Source organism: Phyllostomus hastatus, unplaced genomic scaffold, assembly GCF_019186645.2.
Source record: "Phyllostomus hastatus isolate PE091 unplaced genomic scaffold, TTU_PhHast_1.1 phas_scaffold_216, whole genome shotgun sequence".
NCBI lineage: Eukaryota > Metazoa > Chordata > Mammalia > Chiroptera > Phyllostomidae > Phyllostomus > Phyllostomus hastatus.
Window position 1 is genome coordinate 22,951,726 of NW_025334018.1, and position 23,340 is coordinate 22,975,065.

Sequence of the window (23,340 nt, forward strand, 5' to 3'; positions counted from 1 at the left end):
GGAGGAAAGTGACACGGCCCCCAAGCATGCGCGCCCCAACCCTAGCCTTCCCAGCGCCCGCGGGGACCCGAGCAGGATGCGCTGGGGCAAAGTCCAGCCCGGCGCGGCCTAGCGGAGCACGGGAGAGGGCGCTGCTCGGCGCCGCCACCTGCCGCCGCGGCCCCGCGCGCTCCCGACCTTTGCTTCTCCCGGCGCGCGCGCGCTTGCCTGCTTCCTGCCGCCGGGGCCATGGCGACCTGCTTGCGGCTGCAGCGCTGCGGGGCCCCGCGCCTCCGACCCGCGCTCCCGGGCCGCGGCCTCCGCCCCCGCGCCGGATGCTGGGCACCGCGGCCGGCCGAGCTCCGTGCCTACGCCCCAGGCCTGAGCGGCCTCCCTGAGGCGTTGCTGCGCACCGACAGCTTCGTGGGCGGCCGCTGGCTCCCGGCCGCCGCCACCTTCCCCGTGCTCGACCCCGCCAGCGGCGCCGAGCTGGGCCGGGTGGCCGACTGCGGGGCGCCCGAGGCCCGCGCCGCAGTGCGCGCCGCCTACGATGCTTTCTGCAGCTGGAGGGGCTTCTCGGCCAAGGTGAGTGAACCCCGCGAGCCTGGCCGCCCCGGTGAAACCGGCCCGTCCGGGGGTGGCGTGGTGCACCACCAGGAGCCACATGAACAAGAAACGAGAGTCTGGACGAATAAGTTTGGGGCCCGGGCCTCGCACCAAGCACTGTGCCGGGCGCTGGGGACACGGCCCGGGACGGGAGGCTGAACACGTCAGCGCGGGTGCAGGGAGTGTCAGCGGCTCCTAGGGACACCTGCGGTGGTCCCAGGACGCAGGGAGGGCAGGGAGGCCACGCAGGACGCTGCACCGGGGAGATGGGATGAGCCCCGAGCTACAGCCAGGCCACGGGCACTGGGTGGGCTTCAGAAAGCTTTGTGGGAGTGAGGGGGGCTTCTGGGACCGCTGGGCAGGTTTCCACGGGAACAGGGAAATGCTGCTGTGCACTGACCTGGAGACGCTGGGGAACTGGGGGCGGGGTGCGCGACGGGGAGAGAAGGGAAGGAAGAAAACCGGGCTTTCTTCCTTTTCCACTTACCACCTGGCGCCTGGAGCCAGCCCGTGGAAGCATCTCCTGCCTGCCCCTCAGCCTCCCGCAAGGAGGCCGGGGTGCAGGGAGTCCGCGCTCACCCACCCACGGGTGTGCCCTGAGGGGCGGTGGGCCGCCTGCAAGCGGGTGCTGCCCTTGCGGTGCCCCACCCGGGCGGAGGGGCACAGGGGGCTCTCGCCCGCACACCACGTACCTGATATCCAAGCAGGGAGGTGGCAAGCAGTGGGTGCCCGGTGGGCTGAGAGGCTCGGGCAGAGGGAAGGGCAGGGCGCAGAGCGGAGCGAGGGCAGGCCGGCTCCGTGGCTGCCGGGGGGCCCCAGGCGGGCAGCTCGCCCAGCAGACACACTTCTCGGGTCTGGGGGCCGCCCGTCCGAGCTCCAGGTGTGGGCAGGGCTGGGCTCCCCGAGGCTCTCCCCTCGGCCCTCCCCTCGGCCTGGACGTCTCCTCCTGCGTCCGGGGTCGGGCCCCCGGTGTCGTCTTGTCGAGACGCCTGCTCTCCCTTCTCCTCCTCGTGTGCGCACGTGCCGCCCGGTCCTGAGTCCCAGCTCCCGTGCCACCTCTGCCACCAAGCCCACCGCCCCCCTCAGCCCCCAGCCCTGTCTCCAGGCCTTGCCTCCCCACACACATGCCTCTGCTCTGCCTCCCATCAGCTCAGGTCGCGCCTCGCCCCCTGGAGGAGGGAGCCCCTGGAGGAGCTCAGGGACCAAGGCAGCTGACTCTGGCCGACCTCACCAGCGAGTGCCATGTCTGCTGCCACAGACTTGGTGACCTACTGTGACACCAGGGCACAAGCTGGTGGTCCCACAGCTCTGGGGGGGTCACGCTTCCTCGGGAGGCTCACAGGGTGCCCTTGCCTTTTCCGGTGACGAGATGCCATGCCCGGTCCTGGGCTGGAGCCCCACAGTGCTCCCACCTCTCTCACAGCCACCCAGGGGTGACACTGGGCCCCCTGGACGACTGAGGGTTGTCTCCTCGGGCATGACCCTTAACTTAGCCCACCTGTGAAGTCCCTTCTCCCTGTGAAGTAACCTACTCCCAGGTTCAGGGGCTGAGCATGGGCACGGGGGGGGGCAGGCGAACACGGGAGGCAGGCGAACACGGGAGGCAGGCGAGCACGGGGGGCAGGCGAGCACGGGGGGCAGGCGAGCACGGGGGGCAGGCGAGCACGAGAGGCAGGCGAGCACGGGAGGCAGGCGAGCACGGGAGGCAGGCGAGCACGAGAGGCAGGCGAGCACGGGGGGCAGGTGAGCACGAGAGGCAGGCGAGCACGGCGGGGGGCAGGCGAGCACGAGAGGCAGGCGAGCACGGGGGCCAGGTGAGCACGAGAGGCAGGTGAGCACGGGGGGCAGGCAAGCACGGGGAGGCAGGTGAGCACGGGGGCAGGTGAGCATGGGATGCAGGTGAGCACAGGAGGCGGGAAGTCACTGGGCCTACCACTGTGGAGCCTGGCACCTGTGATGTTCGGTCCTTCTGGGGCCTGGAGAGGGAGGCGCTGCACAGGGTGGGTGGGGAGACAGGCCGAGGGGCTCCTGTCCTCACGTCGGTCCTGCTGGGGGGACACTGTTTGAAGAGAACTCGAGGCCTCTTCTCTGGGGGGCAGAGATGTAGAAGCCTTCACCTCACCAGCACACAGACGGTCCCACGGCCTGTCATCCAGCATGAGGAGGGTCAGGCCTCTGCTCACCTGTGCAGGGTCACAGCCGGGGTCACAGCCTCACACCTGCTGCCCCTGGCGGGCGGCCCAGCGAGGGGGCTCTGGTCCAGCGACACCGCCCTGTCCCGGTGCCGGCGGCCGGGCTCCGAGGCACCTGTGTCTCCAAAGGACTCCCTGAGGCCTGGGTGGCCTGGGCGCGCTGGGCCCCCTTTTTCCTTTTTTAATGGTTTTATATAAATGAATTCCGTTTTTTAAAGATTTTATTATTTTTAGAGAGAGAAGGGAAGGAGAGAATCATCAGTGTGTGGTTGCCTCTTGGGAACCCCCTACCTGGCCTGCAACCCAGGCGTGTGCCCTGACTGGGAATCGAACCAGCGACCCTCTGGTTCACAGGCCGCGCTCAGTCCACTGAGCCACACCAGCCGGGGCTGGAAGCATTTTTTAATTGTGGCAAATACACATGACAAAATTGACCACTTTAGCCACTTGTAAGCGGACAACTCGGCGGCAGTGGGCACACCTGCAGTGTTGTGCCCGGGCTCTCTTCCCAAGTGTGCGAACCCCTCCTCACGCCGCACACGCCCGAGCCGGGGACGGAGCCACCCTGCGGGGGAGGTGTCGGAACGAGGAACCGGACGTGGGGACGTTGTGCTGACACCGAGAAGCCGGCCACAGAGGACAGAGGCCGCAGGAGTCCCCTCGCCTGAGTCCCTGGAGGAGTCACAGTCCCTCCCAGGGACAGAAAGGGCTGGGGGTGGGCAGGGCTGGGGGTGGGCAGGGCTGGGGTGGGGGGGGCCCGCGTCCCAGCTCTGCGAGACAGGAGGTGCCGGAGGCCGACGGCGGGGTGGTGGCCCGGCAGTGCGACTGCGCTGGAGCCCCCTGACCGCGCCCCTAAAAGCGGTTCAGAGGGTGAGTCTTGTGTGTGTGTTCATTCCTCGATCGAAAATAACAATGAAAGTTAAAGTTACTCACATCTGCCCTAAACGAGGACAGTCGTGTCCACAAACGCCCTCCCTGACCACCCGCGACCGCCCTGGGGGTGCTCCTGAGGCCACACCTGTCCCTGCTTCTCCAGGGAAGGTCCGCGCTGCCGGATGAGCCCGGCTGAGACTCCAGGAGCTGGCGGTCGCGTGAGTGTCTCCCGTGCACCTGGGGCTCCACCAGCTCCCCCCTCCCTGTCTCTCTTGCAGGAGAGGAGCTCAGTGCTTCGGAAGTGGTACGACTTAATGATACACAACAAGGACGACCTTGCCAAGATCATCACCGCCGAAAGCGTGAGTCCGGGGCCCTGGCGCTGGCCTCAGAAACTGCCGGGGACTGTCAGACTGCGGCTCGGAGACCCGCTGACCTCCGTGCAGCTTTGTGGCTAAAACACGTGAATTCCTTGCCTAGGGATTAGCTGTCGATGAGTTGTGCCAGGCACTCACTCTGCTAAAACAAAACCTGTCCGTCCTGATCCGCTCTGTGCGTGTGCGGGAAGTGGGTGGCCGCGGCTCGCTCCCCTTCCCCTTCTGCTCCACGCGGCCGTCCTGGCTGCTCTCCCTGCTGCTTTGCGCATTTAAAGACGGACTGTGGTTTCGCTGTAGCCGTGACCGATTCGCCGCGGTCACCCCGGGCGATGAGGAGGTGCCCGGAGGAGAGCACAGCCGGCAGGCGCGGCTCTGCCCCTGACGTGCGCGTCCCGAGAGTGCGGCGCCGGCTGTGCTCCGAGCTCCTCCGGCCGCCCTCCGGTTCTGCGCGTTTCTGGGCTCCCCGGGGGTCTGCGGTGGGAGCCTCTCCCACTCCGCTCGCTGGCTCCCAGCAGCCTCCGCTCCTGGGCGGCGGTGGGTGACGGCGCCCGCTCTGCCCGATCCAGGGGAAGCCGCTGAAGGAGGCGCAGGGGGAGGTCCTGTACTCGGCGCACTTCCTGGAGTGGTTCTCGGAGGAAGCCCGCCGCGTGTACGGCGACGTCATTGGCACCCCCGCCAAGGAGAAGCGGGCCCTGGTGCTCAAGCAGCCGCTGGGCGTGGCCGCCGTCATCACGCCGGTACGTGGCTGGCGGGGTCGGCGGGGCCTCGGGGCGAGGCCGCTGGCCCTGGTCGCGGTGTCCGTTTCCTCTGCGGGATGCGGAGGTGCGTCCCCTGCTGCGCCGTGACCCGGAGGCCTGGGGGTGGCGGGGGTCACGTTCCCGAGTGCCCGCGAGTGGGTCCGCCCCAGGGCTCTTCCCGCTGGGCATGCGGGCTCCTGCTTGGCACTGCCGAGCACGTCTGGGAAGGGCTTCTGCTATTTGCCAGTTCTCAAAGAAGACTTCAGCTAGGACACATGTGCTCTGTGTCACAGTTCTGAGAAAGTTCCATGCACGACGTAGGTCCGTGTGTGTGCCAGGCCTGCAGTGGCCGGGGTCCAGCTTCCCCTCGGCCACGGCCCCTCAGACCCACCCCCGCCAGGCCCTGCCTGAGCTTCCTCCCGGGGCCACCGACCCCCCTCCGCCCCCGGGGCCCCGAGCTTCCCCGCCCAGCACAGCGGCGCAGCAGCCCCCCCGCCGCCCAGACCGCCCGGGTTCCACTCCGAGCTCACTGCTTCCGAGCTGTGTGGCCGTGGGCGAGTCCCGTCACTGCTCTGCCTCAGTTTCCCCAAGCCCGCAAGTGAGGATCACAATACCAACCTCACGGGTTGTGTAGGGCCTTAATTAGCTCTGACTCAACAGTGCCTGCCCCAGAGTAAGCGAGTGTCTGTCACAGTGAGAGGAAACACCGCCAGCAGAGGCGTGTGCACGTCTGCAGGTGTGTCCACAGAGGCGGGAAGGAATGCGTCACCGGCCCCTTTCAGGATCACCTCTGCTGCTGCTTTGTGCCAAAGGGTTGGGAAACCACGGCCCCCAGGCCACCCCCGCCTGCTGCCCGTGTTTGTCAGTAACGCTTCACGGGGACACGGCCACGCGCAAACTTCCACATCACAACCACGGAGTCGAGCGTTTGGGTTGGCACCTGTGCGTGCCACAAAGCCGGGAATATTGATAAGTCTGCCGACGCCTGGTGTAGATAAGCGTCCTGTTTTAAATTCCGAAACCGGCCCCCGTCTGCCGGAGTCTGTCCCCAGCCCCTCAGGCTGACAGTGTGGGCGCTCAGGGCTCACCTGCGAGGAGGCGGGAGCGGCCCCCTCCGTCCCCTGTGCATGGGCCGGCCGACCCCGGCGTGCTCACCCCCCCCCCCCCGCCGCCCCCTCTGTCCGCAGTGGAACTTCCCCAGCGCCATGATCACCCGCAAGGTGGGGGCCGCCCTGGCAGCCGGCTGCACCGTCGTGGTGAAACCCGCCGAGGACACGCCCTTCTCAGCCCTGGCCCTGGCCGAGGTGAGTCCCCCCCCCCCACCCCCGCCCCCGCCCTGTGCACACGGGGACGTTGGCCCGGGAGAGAGAAGCCGTGGGGAGCCCCCACCTCGCCCGCATCTCGGGCCGCTGTGCTGGGTCAGGGGCTGCCCTCCTAGACACAACGGTGGGGGGGCTTCCTGACACCTGGGGGTGGTCCGTGCTTTGAACCGCCCTGAAGTGATGTCCGTCCGTCCGTCCTTCTTACCACTCGGGCAGTCCTCGTGAGGTGACCACGCCGGGCATTTGTCACGTTTGGGGCCTCTCCCTTCTCCGGGTCGGCCTGCGGCCAGGTCTCACCGTTCTTCCCCGTCACTGGGAGGAAAACCCAAACCTCCCACGGTGGCCCTCAGGCCCGAACAGGTGCTACCTGCCCGGCCTCGCCCCCCGCTGCCCTTCCCTGCCACTGCAGAGCCCTTTCCGCGTCTGCTCCGGCCGCCTCGGACCTCGCCGGGCTCGGCCCGACTCCCCGTGGCCGGAAGGGCTTCCCGACACGTGAAAACCGGGACCTGACTGCCGCGGCTGTGACCCCGCGTCCCAGACCCGGCTCCCCGCTTGCTGGGCACCCCGCGGCCTGGCCGACCCCTCGGGAAGGGCGCACGGGACAGCAGCCCGGTGCTGCGGTGCCGACCGCAGACCCAGCCCGTGGTGCTCGCGCATCCCCGCTGCGCACGGAAACCCCGTTCCCGTTTTCTCTACTGGGTGGCGGTCAGTGTGCGCGCTGCTTCCCCGTGACGGAAGGCGTCGCTCTTGCGTCTGTGCGTCAGCAGGTTCCTTACGTCAGCGGGGTCCTCCCGCCTGCGTCCCCCAGGGGGCTCCCCGCGTATCTGCACAGCCGGGCCACGTGCGGAGCGTGCGCGTGTGCGCTGCCCGTAGGCCGCGCCCCCCGGGCGTGCGGCGCGCTCGCCCAGCCCGGGGGCACCCGGAAGGCGTCCAGGGCCCGTCCCCCGCACCCCGTGTGCCCCCGTCTCCAGGGACTCTGCTGTGCGTGTGTCTGTCCGTGTGTCGGGTCAATCCCCGCCACGTCCCCTGCGACTTCCCCACCTCCCCCCCGTCTTCCAGGTTCCCTGGTCGCTTCTGTGCTGCTCCGGTGCCGTGACCTGCCGTGCCGACGTGGGCTCCCATTCCCTCGTGCGCGCTCTCCGTTTCTGGGAAGGAGCTCTGCTCGTCCCCGAGGCCCCGCACCTCGTTTCTGAATGTGCCCTCATTCCGATTCGGGGTGTCCTTGCGATCTTGGCGCAGGCTCCTTATCGCCTCTTACCGCGGGGGGGCGCAGTTTCGGGCGGTGTGTGGGCTTGTCTTGCTTCTGCTTCGGTTGCCCGTGAGGACGCTTTTCTGCTCTCTATCCTTTTTTCTTTTCTTTTTTTAAGTAACATAATGGGCTTTATTTATTTATACACACAATTTGTTTCTACCTTAAAGCTTTTAGGAGTGAATCTTTTTTCTCTTTGAATGATCGTGTCCGGGATTCGACGTCCACGTTCTTCTGAGCGAGCAGCCTATTGCCCCGGGAAGCCCGTTTTCCCAGCCTCCTCGGGAGGCCGGGGCGGAGCGCGTCTCGCCCGACTCCCCGCGGCGCAGGGTCCCTCGCGCCCTCCTGCTGCTGCTGCCCCGCAGCTCCCGCCGTGGCTCCCAGGCGGCCCGCCCCGCGCTCCCTGAGCACCTGCGGGCTGGCGGGGCCCTGTTATCAGACCTGTCGACAGGCTGCTGGCGGCTCGGCCGTCAGTGGCATGTCCCCACCCACGTGGAATTTGCAGTTTGTGGAGACTCCGTGTCGCCAGCGTGCAGTGGCGTGTCCGCCCACCGACAGCGCGGTCAGGTGGCCGACGCCTGGGGCTGCCCACCTGGACCGGCAGTGGGCTCCCCGGCACCCGCCTCCTATGGAGCCAGTGTTGTGGCCGGACCGGCCCCCGGGGCTTCTCACTGTCGTTGCAAGACGCCCTGAGCGGTGACCGTCAGGCCCGGGAACCCCAAAGACGAGGCCCGTGGCTCACAGGTGCCCGAGGCCACACCGCCAGGTCTGGGGGGCTCGCTCTGTGTTGGTGGGTTTAGAGCGTCACGGCAGGAAGGCGACACGAGGGGCCCCGCGGCCGGCTCCCGCGTCAGCCAGGGCCGCGACCAGGAAGGGGCGCTCCCGGGGCGGGGGCGGGGGCGGCCCCGTCTGGCCCCGTCTGGTCCCGTCTGGTCCCGGCCTGGCAGGTGCTTATCTGAGAGGCCTGAGCGGGGGCCGGCCGGCGGCACAGGCGCCAGAGTCACACTGAAAACAGCCCTCGGGCGCCTCCCCGCCCTCCGTCCGGCTGGCGTGGTCTCGGGTGTATGGGGCGGCCCCCCGCCGCTCCCCTTCTTTGCAAGGGGTCAGAGGGACCGAGAGACGGGGCTGCTGCCCCGGCTTCCCAGGGTCCCGGTCAGATCCCTGCGGGGCGCCCCCTGCTGGCGGGACTCGGAGTTCACGGAGCTCGGGCCACACCTGGCCCAGAGAAGGCGGTTGGTGGTGTCCGGGCGGGCAGTCGGCTGGCTCTTCCCCGAGAGGCCGCCCCGAGCCACCGCCGCACCGGGCCACCCGCACACAGCGGGGCTCAGTGACTGCTCTGGCCACGATGTCCCCTTGACCCCACACGCGAACCAGAACCTGATTCCTGAACTCTCCTCCGATTTTTCTTAGGACACAAGACCAAGGTTGTCTTTTTTCCTTCTAACAGCGTTGCACGGAAACGTGCACCCTAAGGAGTTCTACCTGAGTGCCGTGCAGCGACCCGGCGGTACCGCCTTGGCACTAGCAAGAACCTCATTTCAGGCCCACGTGTGCCCTGCCCTGCCCCCACCCCCACCCCCGAGGTCAGCTCCGTCCCCCTCCCTCCCTGGATTAACGCAGCGATCTGCTTCTCTCTCCCGTCTCCTCCTCTGCCGCTGCGTGCCCGCCGCTTCTGGCCACAGCTCGCCCTCCGGGCCGGCGTCCCTCCCGGGGTCTACAACGTGGTGCCCTGTTCCCGGCAGAAGGCCAAGGTCGTGGGGGAGGCGCTTTGCACTGACCCGCTCGTGTCCAAAATTTCCTTCACCGGCTCCACGGCCACCGGAAAGGTACGTGACTCAAGGACACAGGCCATTCCGGCATTTTCTCTACGGAGCGTCTAACGGAGGGAGCTCTCTGCCCTTGGCCACCCCGCAGGGAGGGGCCCATGGAGTGAGACGGCTCCGTCAGGCACGGGTGGGGCCCGGTCACCGCCGGAGAGAGGCTGGGTGTGGGCGGTCTTCACACGGGCGGGCAAGCACTGGTTCCCAGCTGACAGAAACCTCCCGGGGGGCCGGGCGGCGGGGGTTCCCTTAGCGGGTGTGCGGGGGGTGCCTGGGGGGCGAGCACCCGCCTCAGCTCTGGAACGCAGGGTTCCTTCACGAGCTGGAGTCGACGGTTCCTGAAACCCATGGGGGGGCGTTGGAATGGGCACCTCAGCACTGAACGAAAACTGTGCATAGTGTAAGGGTACCTACAGAAACAAAAAGGAGTTTTTAGATGTTTGGAAGAGCGAAAAGGCGAGAGGACCTTACACACCTCCTCAGAGGGTCCACACGCCCCTGGGAAGTGTCTGGAGGAAAGAAGGGCCTGGCTGGGAGCGGGCGTCGTGAACTTGGCCGTCGGAGGCGCAGACGGTCCCAGGATGCGGGGCGAAGGCCAGCAACTCCCGGCGTCGGCTCACTTTGCTCAGCACACGGCCACTGTCTGACGGCCCCGGCACAGGGCCGGCCACCTTCCCGCCCAGCCCCGCCCCGCTCGCCTCTTCAACCAGTGACCCAGGGCAGGGCCGCCGACAAGGGGGCACTGCCAGGAGGCCAGTGGCCCCCCAAGCCGGTCTCTGCGGAGCGCCGGTGGCCGATGCCCGACCTCAGACACAGCCTGGCCTCCACCAGGGCGCCCGCCAGCCTGCTCTGGAGCTGCTGGCCCGGCCCTGCCCCGTCTGGGGACCACCCTCTGAGGCCAGGGAGGGGACGGCAGCGGTGGGTCTGGCACAGAAGACCTCATCTCTTCCCACACGGAGAGCGGATCCTCCGACCAGAGGACAAGACTCGCAGGCTGACCGGGGACAGGTGGCCCAGCAGAGGGGCGAGCTGGGCCGTCCAGCCCTCCCCCGGGCTTTCGGAGCTGAGGCCCTGAGGTCCGCAGCAGGGACCAGAGTGGACAGCACACCTCACGAGGGGACAGCCGTGCAGGCGGCCGACACCAGGCTCAGCGCCCGTCCGGGGCGCCGAAGGGAAGGACACACGGGTGGAGGGAGCACACGGCGAGACGGCTCTGTGCCCGAGGTCGGGTGGAGGCAGGGGACCCGCCGCACGCGAAGGCAGGAGGACCGACGGCCCGGCAGAGCGCATTTCCTGAGAACCAGAACAAACGCCAACCTCGAGTCACTGAAGTGGCTCAGCCTCGGGACATCCCACCAAGAAGACCGCTGCTGTCTCACTGCTGGGACGCCCCCTCCCCGCCCCCCGGGCACCCAGAGCTGCGGCCCAGAACCCTCCTTCCAGCCAGGCTGAACTTTGACCAAGAGGAGGGGCCCTATGGCGAACCCCGTGCCCTGGGTGCGCACCACTGGGGGCCGTTCCTCGCGTGACCTTGGGCTGTGACTACTGCCCTCTGCTGGGCCGTGCAGGGCGCCGTCCCTCCTGTGGCTGTGGCCCCACACGGCTGTCCTAGACCACACACACCTGTGACCGGGGACTCAAAGCCAGAGAGCCCCCCCGTGGGCGCCGAGCGGCTCCACTTGCTCAAGGTCAGCCCGAGGGGATGGCCGCAGCTCGACGTGCGGTGTGAGGCCTCACAGACGCCCTGCACCCCCGCCAGGGAGCACCGAACAAGGGGGGACTGCGGAGCGGCCGCGCGGGGGCCCCGGTGCAGCCGAGGGCCGGCGGGTGCTGGGGAGGCGCGTGCCACAGGCGGGAGCGTCCGCGCCACATTGCAGGAGGTGTGCCGTGGTGTGACCACGTTAGCACACCCCAGGCACCTGGCTAACAGGGGAGATGAGGCAGGTGACCAAGTGCGGAACCCCACCATCCTGGTTTCTTCGAAGACACAGAGGGACCTTATCACGGTGAGCTGCGGGCCCCGGAGTTCCGGGCGGTTCCATCTCATCTCGTCGTCGTGGTACTGGAGCTGCCGCGCTGGTCTTTCTCAACAGGCAGTGCACTCACGTGGGTGGGTCAAAAACCCGGACGACGCACACGTGCACACTGGGAAGTCTCAGCCCCCGCCCCGTCCCTACTCCCTCCCACGTACAACCAAGGAATTCCTTGTGCGTGTCTTAAGTGTTTTATTTGTTTGTTTTTAGAGAGCAGGGAGGAAGAGACAGACCAGTGTGTGGTTGCCTCTCGTGTGCCCTGACCTGGGGACCTGGCCCACAACCCAGGCCTGTGCCCTGACTGGGAATCGAACCGGCGACCTTTCAGTCCGCAGGCCGGTGCTCAGTCCACTCAGCCACAGTAGCCAGGGCAGGAACTACTTTTAGTTCCTGGTTACCTTCCAGGGTGCCTTTGCCACCTACAAGCGAGTGGGGGCCGATATTCTTGCCTCCCCCTTTTCCCGTGCGAAGCGGCGTCACCCCTGCCCTGCGGTGCACTGGCGCCCTTCGCCGCCGGGTCAGTGTCGGGGACGGCCGGCGGCTGGCCCCTCACGCACGGCGCCCCTCTGCTCCGAGCGCAGGTGCTGCTGCACTACGCAGCCGACTCCGTGAAGAGGGTGTCCATGGAGCTGGGCGGCCTCGCCCCCTTCATCGTGTTCGACAGCGCCGACGTGCACCAGGCCGTGGCGGGGGCCATGGCCTCCAAGTTCAGGAACTCCGGGCAGGTGAGTCCGCAGCGCGCTCCAGGGTCCTGCGTGCGTGTCTGCCCTGCGCAGGTCCCACCACCCGGCTCGTCTCAAAGGAACCACCTTGGGGCTCCTCCCACGGCCCCTTCTTGCTCCTCCCACTTCCCCAGCAAGTCCGTGGCAGGCGCCCTCTCTTCGCCGGGGGCGACGCAGACGTGGGGGCCCCCGGGAGAACAAGGCGCAGTCTCTGCTTCAAGGGACTCCCTGGACGGCAGCGGCCTTTCGTCCAATGTCCTCTCCCCCCGCTGCCCTCTGAACCCGGGGACGGTCGGTCCGCCCCACGGGGCTTCTGGGGACTGAGCCGCTGGTCACCGCCTGGACTCACAACAGCGGGCAGCTGGGCTCTGAACCCCCAGCCTGTGGGGGAGGAGGGGAGGAGTTGAGGTGGCGTCGGGAAGGACTCCAGACCCCGCTGCCTCGGTCTGCCGCTTCCTGGGATGGAGGGCAGGACCGGCCGCCAGGGCCGGGGGCGCCCCGGGTGTCCGGCTGCCACAGGGGGAGAGGCAGCCGGAGCTCCCTCGCCTGTACAGGAACCCGGGAGTGTCAGAGCTGGGGGGCACTTCCGAGTCAGCTGGTCCAACCCGGCACGTCACGGACAGGGACGTGTGAGACTCTAGGAAGACGGACCGGCTGGAGGCCCCACACCCTCGGGTCACAACCCTCTGCTACAGAGCTGGGACCGTGAACAGGGGTCCCGTCTCCCCCTCTATCCCAGCGGTCGCTGGGCGCTGGTTCCTTACAGAGTATTCACACGCACTTTGTCTTAAAGCACTATTGACAAGCAGTTTTAAGTGCATTCCAGAAACAACGCAAACTCCTAAACGTTACACTGTGACCGAAAGGCAACATGTGTAACCTTCTGCTGGACAGTTTTTATCCTTATCTGGCCCTCGGCACTGGGTTTCCCTGAACAGCCTGGTGGTTTGAAAGCAGGATGTTTATTTTTTTTTTTTAAAGATTTTATTTATTTTTAGAGAGAGGAGGGAGAGAGAGAGAGAAACATCAATGTGTGGTTGCTGGGGGTCATAGCCTGCAACCCAGGCATGTACCCTGACTGGGAATCGAACCTGCGACACTTTGGTTCGCAGCCCGAGCTCAATCCACTGAGCTACGCCAGCCAGGGCTAGCTTCTCCGCGTGTTGCTCTCAGCCAATCAAAATGCACTGGACACAGACTTACTGTGACTAAGAAAAGACACAAGAAGAAAGTTCACCAGTGGTAACTACAGTTCCTGTAACATGGTCGTGCAATCGGAAAGCGTTAGGTCTAATAGGAAACAAGCCAGGGTCCTTCCGGCAGCTCAGCTGGCGTGGAGAAGGGTCCGGCGTCCGGCTGCACGGCGTCAGGTCAGCCAGCCGCGGGAGGTCAGGCTCAGGGGCGCACGTGGCCTCGGACCCCTCCCTCTGGCCCGTCACTGCAGCACCACTGCCCTCGGGGTGGTCTTCAGGGTGCGTCTCCCCGTCTGTTTCACAAAGGCCTGCTCAAGCCACTTGAAAGAGGTCAGGGTAGCTGCCCTTTCATCTTTACGCATAGATGTTTGTCCACAGACGTTTGTCCTCCACGTCAGCCCCGGAGCTGCCAGGGGCGGAGGGGGCTGTGCACCTGCCCCGGGGCTGGCCTCGGGCAGGGGGCCCCACGGAGGGGGGACAGTGGGGGCCCCGGGGGCCTGGGGAGGCGTCTGCACGCAGAGTGAGCAGCAGCCACGGGCACACTGGGCCCGCAGCCGCCCACACTCCGTTCACCGAGCCTGCCCTCCTCCGCCCAGACCTGTGTCTGCTCGAACCGCTTCCTGGTGCAGCGGGGCATCCATGACGCCTTCGTGACGAAGTTTGCCGAGGCGATGAGCACCCACCTGCGCGTGGGCCACGGGCTCGAGGAGAGGACGACCCAGGGCCCGCTGATCAACGAGAAGGCCGTCGAAAAGGTAGGTTCCCTCGCGTCCGTCCCGCTCCCTCCGTCCGTCCGGCTCCCACCGTTCGTCCGTCCGTCCCGCCCCCACAGCTCCACCTTGACAGCCTCCCCGGCAGAACACTCGCTGGGAAGGCGCCGGGCACGGCTGTTCGGAAACCGCGGGGAAGGCACAAAACACCGACTTCTGCCAACTCGTGTGAGCTCGTGGCGTCCCCTGGTCGCATGCTTCCCAGCTCCGTCGTGACGCCGAGTCCCCGACAGACGTCACCTCAGACCTGCGCCCCTGGCAAGGGGCTCTCTGGTGGCGGCGTGGCCAGGCCGTCCCTGGCCGCCCAGGAAGCAGGATCCTGAAATGCAGCCCTTCAGTTCCCCACCCCCGGAAGGGAAGGCCGGCCGGCTCTGGTTTTGGCGTGGTGTCTTCAGAGTGAAAGGTTTCGCCCCTTGTGGAGCAGAATGAGGGGAAGGAAACCCCAGGCAGAGCCGGTAAAGGTCAGGAACCTAGAAGACCCCAGAAGCTCCCGCAGGGGAAGCCGCCTGCCCGGAGGTGGGTGGGCGCGGCTCTGCAGGCGGAGGAGGGCCCCGTTCTGCGGGGGGGGGGACCGGATCCCAGCGCAGCCACAGCCGACACGGGTGGCTCCAAAGACACGCAGGCGGGAAGCTACGACCGGAACCGCGCCCAGCGCACCTGTTTCAGAACAAGGTCCAGCAAGGAGGACGACCTGGGGTTCCCAGCCCTGGGACTCACTGGGAACACAGACAGCAGATGGGGGCAAGAGCCGGCGGCAGGCCTGGCAGGACCGTCTCGGGGGGCGTGCAGGGCAGGAGGGGCGCCCCGGGCCCCCCGCTGGCCTCCCCTCTGCGAATCTGGCTCCTCCCACCCGAAGGGACCGGGCTGATGGCTGTCAGCCTGTCTGGGAGAGCAAGCGAGCCAGTTACGGTTTCTGCTGCTGCCCCCTCTGAGATTCCGCCCTTTCCGAGGTGTCCTCAGCCAGCTGCCCCACGGGCCCTGCTCCCTCTCGTCTCGCAGGTGGAGAAGCACGTGAGTGACGCCCTCTCCAAAGGCGCTACCGTGGTGACCGGCGGGAAGCGGCACCGACTTGGAAGGAATTTCTTTGAGCCCACCCTGCTCAGCCACGTCACCCCGGACATGCTGTGCTCCCGCGAGGAGACCTTCGGGCCTCTGGCACCGGTCATCAAGTAAGATCAGCCGGCGGGGAGACGGAGGGAGCAGGGGGAGAGGGGACCGAGGCAGAAGCCAAGGTCACGTGCTGGGGGAGGGCGGGCTGGACGGGCAGCTGTGCCGCGGGCGTCCGCTCACGGCCGCTCACAGAAACCCGCCCCCCTCGTTTCCCGCCCGGACCTCAGCACCGAGCGGGGCCCCCAGTCCGCTGCCTCGCTTCCTGCTGAACTCGGCCGTCCGCTCCCTGGCCCGCGTCCTGGATCGGCTCTTCCAGGGAGCCTGCTGGAGTGAATTTCTGTGACCTCACGTGATCTCTTTACCTCGCGTTGAAAGCAGGTCACCGTTCGCCTGGATGCAATTCTAGCTTTAACGCTCCGGAGACGCCAACTCTTTGTCTGCCCACATCCAGGGCTGTCGCTCGGAGAGCTGATGCGGGGCGACGGCTCCTTTGAGGGGGTCGATCTGCTTTCTCCCTGGAGACTCCGAAACTCCTCGCGGTCTCGGACGTTCCCCCATCAGTGGTGTGGGAGCACTTTCCTTCTGGGGTGCCCGAGCCTGCCTTTGACCCCTGAAGTGCGTGTCCAGGCCCCGGGGAGGTCTGGGTTACTTCCCGAACGTGTCCTCCTACCGCATCGGTTCTTTCCAGCGCGGAGGAGGCCGATTACACAGACACACCCTGGCTTCCATCCTCCCTGTGCTGGTCGGTCCTGCGGCTCTTCGCCGGCTCCTGTGCCCCTCCACCCAGGCGCTGCTCCCTTCAGCCGCCAGCCCCTCATCCTCTCCACGCAGCCCTCCTGCTCCCCGCCCCCGCCCCGCACTGCACTCTCAACAGCGGCAATGACCTTCTCATCCTTGGTCTCTGCACCCTGCTCTTCCCCTCGCTGATCCCTCCCGCTGCACTGGCCTGCCTTCCCTGTGGACAGCCGCCCTCTCCCCTGCCTCCGCCGTTCCGGTGGTCGTCTGTCTTCCTGGGCCTTGGAACCTTGCGGTCCTGTCTTCTTCCCCGAGAGCTCGTTTTCAGCCCCTTCCAGGGCGAGCAGCCTGGGCTGGTGACCTCTGTCCGCCTGGCGGTGTGCTCCCTCTGGAGGCCCCGGGAGGGCGGGGAGTGGGCACTCAGGGCCCGAGCCTCTAGTGTTTACACCCGGTCTCTGCGTCTCGCCCTCTCCCAGGGGAGGGTGTGTGGTTCCCCATGCGGCAGCTGGTCGGGGAGAGGGGGGTACGCTGGCCCCGGGGTCCCTGCTGCTCTCTTGCCCGGTGGCAACACAGCACTGTCCCGAGGGCCCGGGTCTGCAGGTGGACTCACCCGGAACCCCCGGATGTGAGGGGGAGGGAGGCTCTGTAGACCGTGGCCCTCATCCCCCCCCACCCCCACGAGGGGACCACCTCCCGGCCGCCAGAGGGTCCTGCCTGTTTGGCGCTCGTGGCTGGTGAGGTTTCTGGGCCGTGATCCCCGCTCCCCTGCGACATCTGGAGGCCAGAGCCGGCGCTGGGCTGCCTGTGCCATCCGCCCAGGGCTGATGCTATAGGGTTGCCGCTGCAGTCACTGTCGCGATAGTGTGTGACCCCAGGAGGTGGCAAGCTCAGCGGTTTACTTTTCTTTAAGATTTATTTTTAAAAAGACAGGAAAGGAGGAAGAGAAACATCAAGGTGTGGTTGCCTCTCACACGCCCCCTACTGGGGACCTGGCCCACAACCCAGGCGTGTGTGCTGACTGGGAATCGAACCGGCGACCCTCTGGTTTGCAGGCCTGCATTCAGTCCACTGAGCTATGCCAGCCAGGGCTCGGCAGTTCTGTATTACTGTGTTTTGTTCAACATGTGGACGTGCCGCAGGGCACCGCACGGCAGCCTGCGGCCCCGCGCTCTCCTCGGGGGGGTGAGCCGGGCGGGTGAGCACGTGGGCCTCGACTCCAGCCCCACGGCCGGTGCTGCCGTCCTCCTCCGCGCGGCTCTGGGGTCTCTGCAGAGCCCCCGTCACGTCTCGCCGTCGCCGTCGCCGGGCACGTAGACGGGGAGCGGAGACGGGGAGCGGAGACGGCGGTGTTCCCTGCGCCCTCACGGTCGGCTGACGACGGTCTGTGTTGGCTCCGGCAGGTTCGACACGGAGGAGGAGGCCGTGGCGATCGCCAACGCGACCGATGTCGGGTTAGCAGGTAGGTGTCCGTCCCGGCCCAGCGCCTGTCGGGTCACCTGGTGTCTGCCCGCGAGACGCCACCCGGGGCTTGGAGGGCGCCCTGCTGGGGCACGGGGCGGGTCTGTGCGGCCCCTGGGACACCCTGGAGGCCCGGGGAGAGACGGCGGAGCAGGCTGCTCCGGTGGGAAACGCACGCAACCCCTTGTGACAGGGTGAGGGTGGAGGGAGCCGCGCCCGCAGACTGACTGTGCGGAGGCCGGAGGAGGGAGACCGGGGCGCAGGCGACCCGGGGAGTTAAGGGGTGAGAGGGCGAGTGTGGGTTCCCCGTGGACAGTCGAAGGGAGCCGTGCAGGGCGGACCAGGCAGTGGGTCGCAGGCGCTGGGGGAGGGGCGGCCACTGTCCCGCCAGACACGTGAGCACGCAGCAGGGGCGACGGAGCAGGAAGACGGTGTCCGAGGTCTGACGGGAAGACGGGGACAGGCCAACTCAGGCCCCCTGGGGTGGGGGGGAGCCCCCAGTGAGGGGGGGGCGACCCGACGCCGTCAGGGGCTGTGCCACACGCTGGCTGCGCCCTCTCTCCCGGCACAGGTTACTTTTACTCCCAGGACCCGGCCCAGATCTGGCGGGTGGCGGAGCGGCTGGAGGTCGGCATGGTGGGCGTCAACGAGGGGCTCATCTCCTCCGTGGAGTGCCCGTTCGGCGGCGTGAAGCAGTCCGGCCTGGGGCGGGAGGGCTCCAAGTACGGCATCGACGAGTACCTGGAGGTCAAGTACGTGTGCTTCGGGGGCTTGTAGGTCCCCCTCGTCTCCGGAGGACGAGGAGGAAGGTGGCCCACATACACGCCAACGTGCCATCCCTTAGTCTAGACCGTCGAGTGTGTGAACTACGAGTTTTGTGACGCTCGTCCAGCCCTCCAGATCTCCAACAGAGGGGCCCCCGCCCTGCCCCCCACCTAACGAGGGACCAACGGGGCCGCGTGCCGGGGCTGCAGGCTCCCCGAGAACCCACCACGGGGCAGCGTCCTGGGAGGGGAGGCCCGTCACGTGGCTCCGGGGGAGCTCGGACCCAGAGGAGAGCATCCCCTGGCCTACCGCGTGCTGCGTGCACCCCAGGGCCGAGAGGGGTTTTTAACTTCCAAGCGGCTGCGGGGAACAGCACTGTTCCGTGACACAAGAGACCGGTGTGCGACTCAGACGTTGGCGTCCGCACGTGCGACGTCGGGGAGCCCACCGCGCCCCTCCACTCACTTGCTGCAGAGAGAGTGTGGCTCACCGAGCCTCAGACGGCCACTCTGGCTCCTGACGGGCGGATTCACACCCCGACCCAGACCAGGAGGGGAGCGGGACCCGCCCGCACCTCTCAGGCGTCACCTTTTGCTGAAGCACCTGCTATACAGAGTGTCCTCTGGGGTCACGCCAGTGAGCCCTCACCAGGAGCGCCCCCCCTCGCCCCCCCGGCCAACGATCACGGGACTCGGACGACATTACGCAGGTGCCCGGGTTCCCTGGCCTCGGGGGAGCACTTCCTCATGTGCCACCCCCCCACACACACACACAGAGACCCCGACCTCCCACAGCCACCGCACCTGTCGCCGCTGCCCCTTCGCGCGGCCGTCCGGTGCGATGTCCTGCCCAGTGTCCTCCCTCCTTCCTTGTCCACCTGTGCTCCCGCGGGGAGACTGGTGGGCGACCCAAAGCGCCACGTCTGTTTTATTGCCGACACACCGACTCCGAGCCGTGCCGCGTGCCGGCCTTCTCCGAGGGCCGGGGGCCGGGGCCCGGGGGCTCGATTCCTCGTGTCCCACCGTCTTAGACAGCGTTTCCCCGGAACAGTGTTGATGCTGTGCCTGTCTCCATGCCACACTTTGTGGGACAAAACCTGGGAACTACTGGGAAGCGTGCAAATGTTTCGTTTTTTAAGCAACTGCACATACTCATGTTTTTCCAGGTTTGATAATTGTGTATGTGTATCGATGTGTACCAGCGTCAGCAGAACTGTGCGTAATTAATAAATGTTGAATTCACAGGATTCCCTATTCTGGTTGCGGTGTTTTTCTTGCCCGTGCACCACTTGAGTCTGTTTCGGGTGTCAGACCCGTCCAGATAGGTGTGAAGGGGCCCGAGATGTGCCACCCAGGCATCAGGACCCTCGGGAGCTGGAGGCGGGCCAGGAGAAGCAGCAGGTGCGGGGGAAGCGGAGGGCCAGAAGGCCCCCCACACTGCAGGGCAGCGCGACCTGGGGCACAGCCTTTCTGACCTCATGCGTGAGCCCCGGCGCACGAGCCCCGGCAGCCTCTCCTCTCCTCTCCCTCCCCTCCCCTCCCCTCCCCTCCCCTGAGGCTGACGCACAGCAGAGTAGACCAGACAAAGGAGCGCTGCCTGCAAGCCCCTGATTGGCCGTCCGCCCAGAGAAATCCCTCTCGGTGCGCAGGAATTACTCTGCAAGGTGAGGAATGAGGTGTCACAGCAAGGTGACGGGACTCTTCTTTGGTGGCACTTAAGTAAGGATGCATTTTACTTACGACCGCTAGCATCTCGGGCTCAGTGACGTTTAGTAACCTGAGGCTTGGAGGGTTCAGTCACTGAGTCACACACCCAGGCCACCTGACCCGACAACCTACGGCAGGAACAGTCGTGCGGGCTCTGCATGTCTGTCTAAGAGAGAACGCTGCTTTTCTGTGCGTCTAGAACAGTGAAGAACACGTAACAGCAAACCCACTCTTCTAAACTATTAAATCACCAAAGCCTTCCATGACGCAAGTTTAATACCCAGGGATTTGGGCTGAAATACTTTGTGATTTTGACGGGAAATTAGCCCCTAGCTCTGGCATTTTACATGGCAAAGGTGTGATGAGTCTGTCATCTGCAGTTCTCTAGTTTGACATGGGGATGACATTTCTGTTTTGCATGCTGCAGAGGAATCCAGTCATCCCGCTGACGCCCAAGTCTATAGCTGGGTTTATCTCGTTTGTATGAAAAGTGATGTAAAACCACGCCACAAACCAAAATGTTACATTTGGAGTAACTCCACAGTGTCTATGGCCATGCACTTCTGACAGTACATAATTTAAAGCACTGAACACAAATGTTCCTTTCAAAAATTCTTGGGTTTTTTTCTGGGTGGGCCGGGGGGTGGGGGGTGGGTGGTGGGAGACTGCCTACTATTTACTTTTTCTTCTATTGTCAAAAACATCAGTCATGCCCTGACCAGCGTGGCTCAGTCAGCTGGCCCTTGTCCTGCAAAGCAACAGGCTGCCGGTTTGATTCCTGGTCAGGGCACATGTCTGGGTCGCAGGTTCAGCCCCGTCGGGGCACCTGCGGGAGGCAACCCATCAGTGTTTCTCTCCCTACCTTGCCCTCTAAAAATAAAAGGGGTTTTGTTTTTTTTTTCACAGTCACGTTCCTACTAAGCACCGGAAAAAACACGAACATCTAGCTGACACAAATGTTTGTAAGAGTATCCGCGCAACAGAAATGGAGCTGCATGTGGTATCGCCTTTTCTCTTTACAGATAATGGAGAAATAGATGATGGGGAAAAATGGTGAGTGCCGATGTCAGGTTTCTGCTCTTGATTAGTATCTTTTAAAAAATTTAAATTTACTTTAGAGAGAGAGAAACAAAAACTTGGATTTACTGTTCCACACTGCTTGATGCCTGCGGGCGCCCTGACCCAGGATCGAACCTGCGACCCTGGCGCATCAGGACGACGCTGTGACCAACTGAGCTCCCGGCCAGGGCGTGGGTTTGTAACATCTTGAGTCGCGCCCACCCCGAGGGGCCGTTAGATCGGTGTAGTCTTCAGAGCTAGGAGCAGCGGCGACGGGAACCTTGGGGGAGGCCGGCGAAGGTGACGCGCCTGCTGCAGGACCGAGTGTAAGGAAACGACCCTACGGGCCTGAGACGAGCACCCCGAGGCTGGGGAGGTGCAAAGCTGCGACTGCGCGGAGCTGCGACCGGCGGCCCTGGAACCGGAACCGTCCTTCCAGGCTCTGAACCCGCCGGGTCCTCCAGCTCCAACGGCAGCAGCAACCCAGGACCGGGGAGGGTTTTCCGCCAGGGGGCGCTGAAGGTCCGCCCCCGGCCCGCCTCCTGGCGCATGCGCACTCACGCTCACACGGCACTCGCGCGGACAGGCGTGCGCTCGCCCGCTCGCTGTCCCCACTTCTCCAGCTCAGGACGCAGCCCTGGACCCGGGGCCCCGCGGCTCCTACCTGCACGGTGACAGCGGCCAGGCCTGCGGGTCAGTGCGGTCTGGGGTCCGCGAGAACGCCTCCCAGGCGCCAGGAAAGCGTACGCAGGAGACGCACCTCCCGCCCGTCGCCGCCGTTACCGCGGCAACGCGCGCGCATGCGCACACACGCCGGAATGGGATGGGACGCCCGGCCTCTTCCCGGCTCAGCGCTAGGAACTCCAAACACTTGGCACCTGGCCCGCGGCTCCCACCCCGCCGCCCACCGATCAGGAGGCTCCAGAGAGCCCCACGCCTCCCGTGCCCCTGGTCCCATAAGCCGGCAGCGCGCCTCCGGTGAGGGGGGCCCCACACCCGCAGAGCCCCGCTGTTTGGAGCACGTGCTGCGCTCGGACGCCGGCCCCACCCGCCTCGACCCCGGAGCCCACGAGGAGGGCTTCCTCGCACGGCCGCAGCTCTCCTTCAGCGGAGGCGCCGGCGCGTCCAGGTGTGGCAGCGCGGGCCTTCCTGCTGCGCTCCCGGCGCGGGGCCATACCCAAAGGGGGCGCCCGGGGGCGCCCTCAGCCGGCTGGGCCCCGCCCCGGTAAAACCGATACAGTCGTAATCGTGCAGCAGGACTCGGGGTACAGGGGACAACGCAGGTTGGGAGAATAAAAACCTGTCCGCAGCGGAAAGGGGGGAAACCGGTCTGGATGAAGAGGGAAAACGGAGGAAAGACCTGCCGTGCCCGCTGGTCGGGCTGAGCGGTCAGCCGCGGAGAAAGCCCGCGGCACACGCGTTTTGATGTGGAAGAGACAGTGACGTTGTTCACGCCACGCTGCTGCGGCTCGGTGGGAGAACCTGGGCTGGCCTCCCCGCAGCACGTGCGGGGCCGCTCTCCTGCACCTGTCCTCGGCCTTAGGTGGGCATCTGTGGGCCTCCCGCTACAGTACACACTGGACACGCCGGACGCTGCAATGAACACTAAGCCCCAAAGGACGTTCCCTTAGCACCGCGTTTCCGACTCCGCTCTGGTTCACGTGCGGTTATTAAACTGCGCGATAAAAGACAAGGAACTTCTGTTCTGAGGCTGGGAGAAGCTGAGGTCGAGGAGGTTCAAGTGCGCGCCCCGTCGGTGCAAAACGGCGCTTCGCCTAGCGGAGTACAAGATTCCCAGCTGCAATTTCACCAAGAAGGGAAGTAAAGTGCGTTAAGGTACTTTATTGGAAAAACCTGAGATTCAAAGTAAAAAACTGAAGATACTGCAAATCAATAGGTTCTTAATTCCCGCCATGTGTGAGAACTATCCACCTCACTTTGTTTCTGAGATTTTGTTTGTCACAACAGCAGTCCCCCCGTATCTGCAGTTTGTTGCCCAAGGTCAACTGAGGTCCAAGAATAGTTCCATAAACAATTCCCAAGTTTTAAGTGGTGCACCGTTCCGAGTGCCTGATGAAATCTCCTGTCGTTCCCTCTGTCCTGCCGCGGACACCCCCCACGAGTCGAGGCGTGGCAGCCACCTGCGTCAACAGGTGCACGGGGAGTTACCGCAGGGCTCACGCTAAGTCGCCCTTATTTCACCTAATCAAGGCCCCAGAGCAGGGGGCTGGGGATGCAGGCCATGCCCGCACCGGGGAGCAGCTGGGAGGCGCTCCCGTTGAGAGACAAGGGGAGCAATAAGGAGTGACTGAGGCGGTGAAAGAGGAAACACCCACCTGTTGCTGCAGCACATGGTTGTACCTGTTCCACCTTGTTGTGGATGGCCTCAGAGTGTGCCTAACTCGTGCATTAAACCTCGCCCCAGGCACGGACGCAGAGCAGGAAGCCTGGTGCGGCTCGGGCTCGGCGCTGCCCGGGCTTCAGGCGCCCACTGCACCGCGGAACACACCCCCTCCCTGAGAGGAGGGGGCGGCTGCAGGAGGAGCGTGGTGGCGGGAAGTGTTTCACTTGGATGCTCTGAGTCCCAGAAGAAATGGTGTCTCTTTCACGGTTTTAGGACAATTTGGTAACTAT

At 65.6% G+C, this 23,340-nt stretch overlaps 2 protein-coding genes across 2 annotated transcripts; one reads left to right on the forward strand and one right to left on the reverse strand.

Moving 5' to 3' along the window:
- The first annotated feature begins 186 nt into the window (after positions 1-186).
- ALDH5A1 (aldehyde dehydrogenase 5 family member A1) lies at positions 187-19,187 on the forward strand. The gene is made up of 10 exons (XM_045861718.1): positions 187-564; positions 3,929-4,012; positions 4,594-4,764; positions 5,952-6,068; positions 9,018-9,161; positions 11,770-11,913; positions 13,700-13,858; positions 14,873-15,042; positions 17,119-17,177; positions 17,748-19,187. The coding sequence occupies exons 1-10, from the start codon at positions 229-231 to the stop codon at positions 17,951-17,953; spliced, it is 1,590 nt and encodes a 529-aa protein (XP_045717674.1). The 5' UTR covers positions 187-228; the 3' UTR covers positions 17,954-19,187.
- On the reverse strand, positions 2,465-23,059 carry LOC123833492. Its single transcript, XM_045861750.1, has 4 exons — positions 23,043-23,059; positions 22,765-22,847; positions 21,371-22,332; positions 2,465-2,633 (listed from the first exon to the last, which is right to left on the reverse strand). Exons 1-3 carry the CDS (start codon positions 23,057-23,059, stop codon positions 21,401-21,403), a joined length of 1,032 nt encoding a protein of 343 aa, XP_045717706.1. The 3' UTR covers positions 2,465-2,633; positions 21,371-21,400.
- Positions 23,060-23,340: the final 281 nt, after the last annotated feature.

Bases quoted from the DNA above. Each gene is read 5' to 3' on its own strand.
- ALDH5A1 (XM_045861718.1), top strand. From the start codon at position 229: ATGGCGACCTGCTTGCGGCTGCAGCGCTGCGGGGCCCCGCGCCTCCGA. The intron at 13,859-14,872 runs GTAGGTTCCCTC...CTCGTCTCGCAG, and splicing joins ACGAGAAGGCCGTCGAAAAG to GTGGAGAAGCACGTGAGTGA. The intron at 17,178-17,747 runs GTAGGTGTCCGT...CTCCCGGCACAG, and splicing joins GACCGATGTCGGGTTAGCAG to GTTACTTTTACTCCCAGGAC.
- LOC123833492 (XM_045861750.1), bottom strand. The intron at 22,333-22,764 runs GTGCACCACTTA...CGCGGTGCTAAG, and splicing joins TTCATCAGGCACTCGGAACG to GGAACGTCCTTTGGGGCTTA.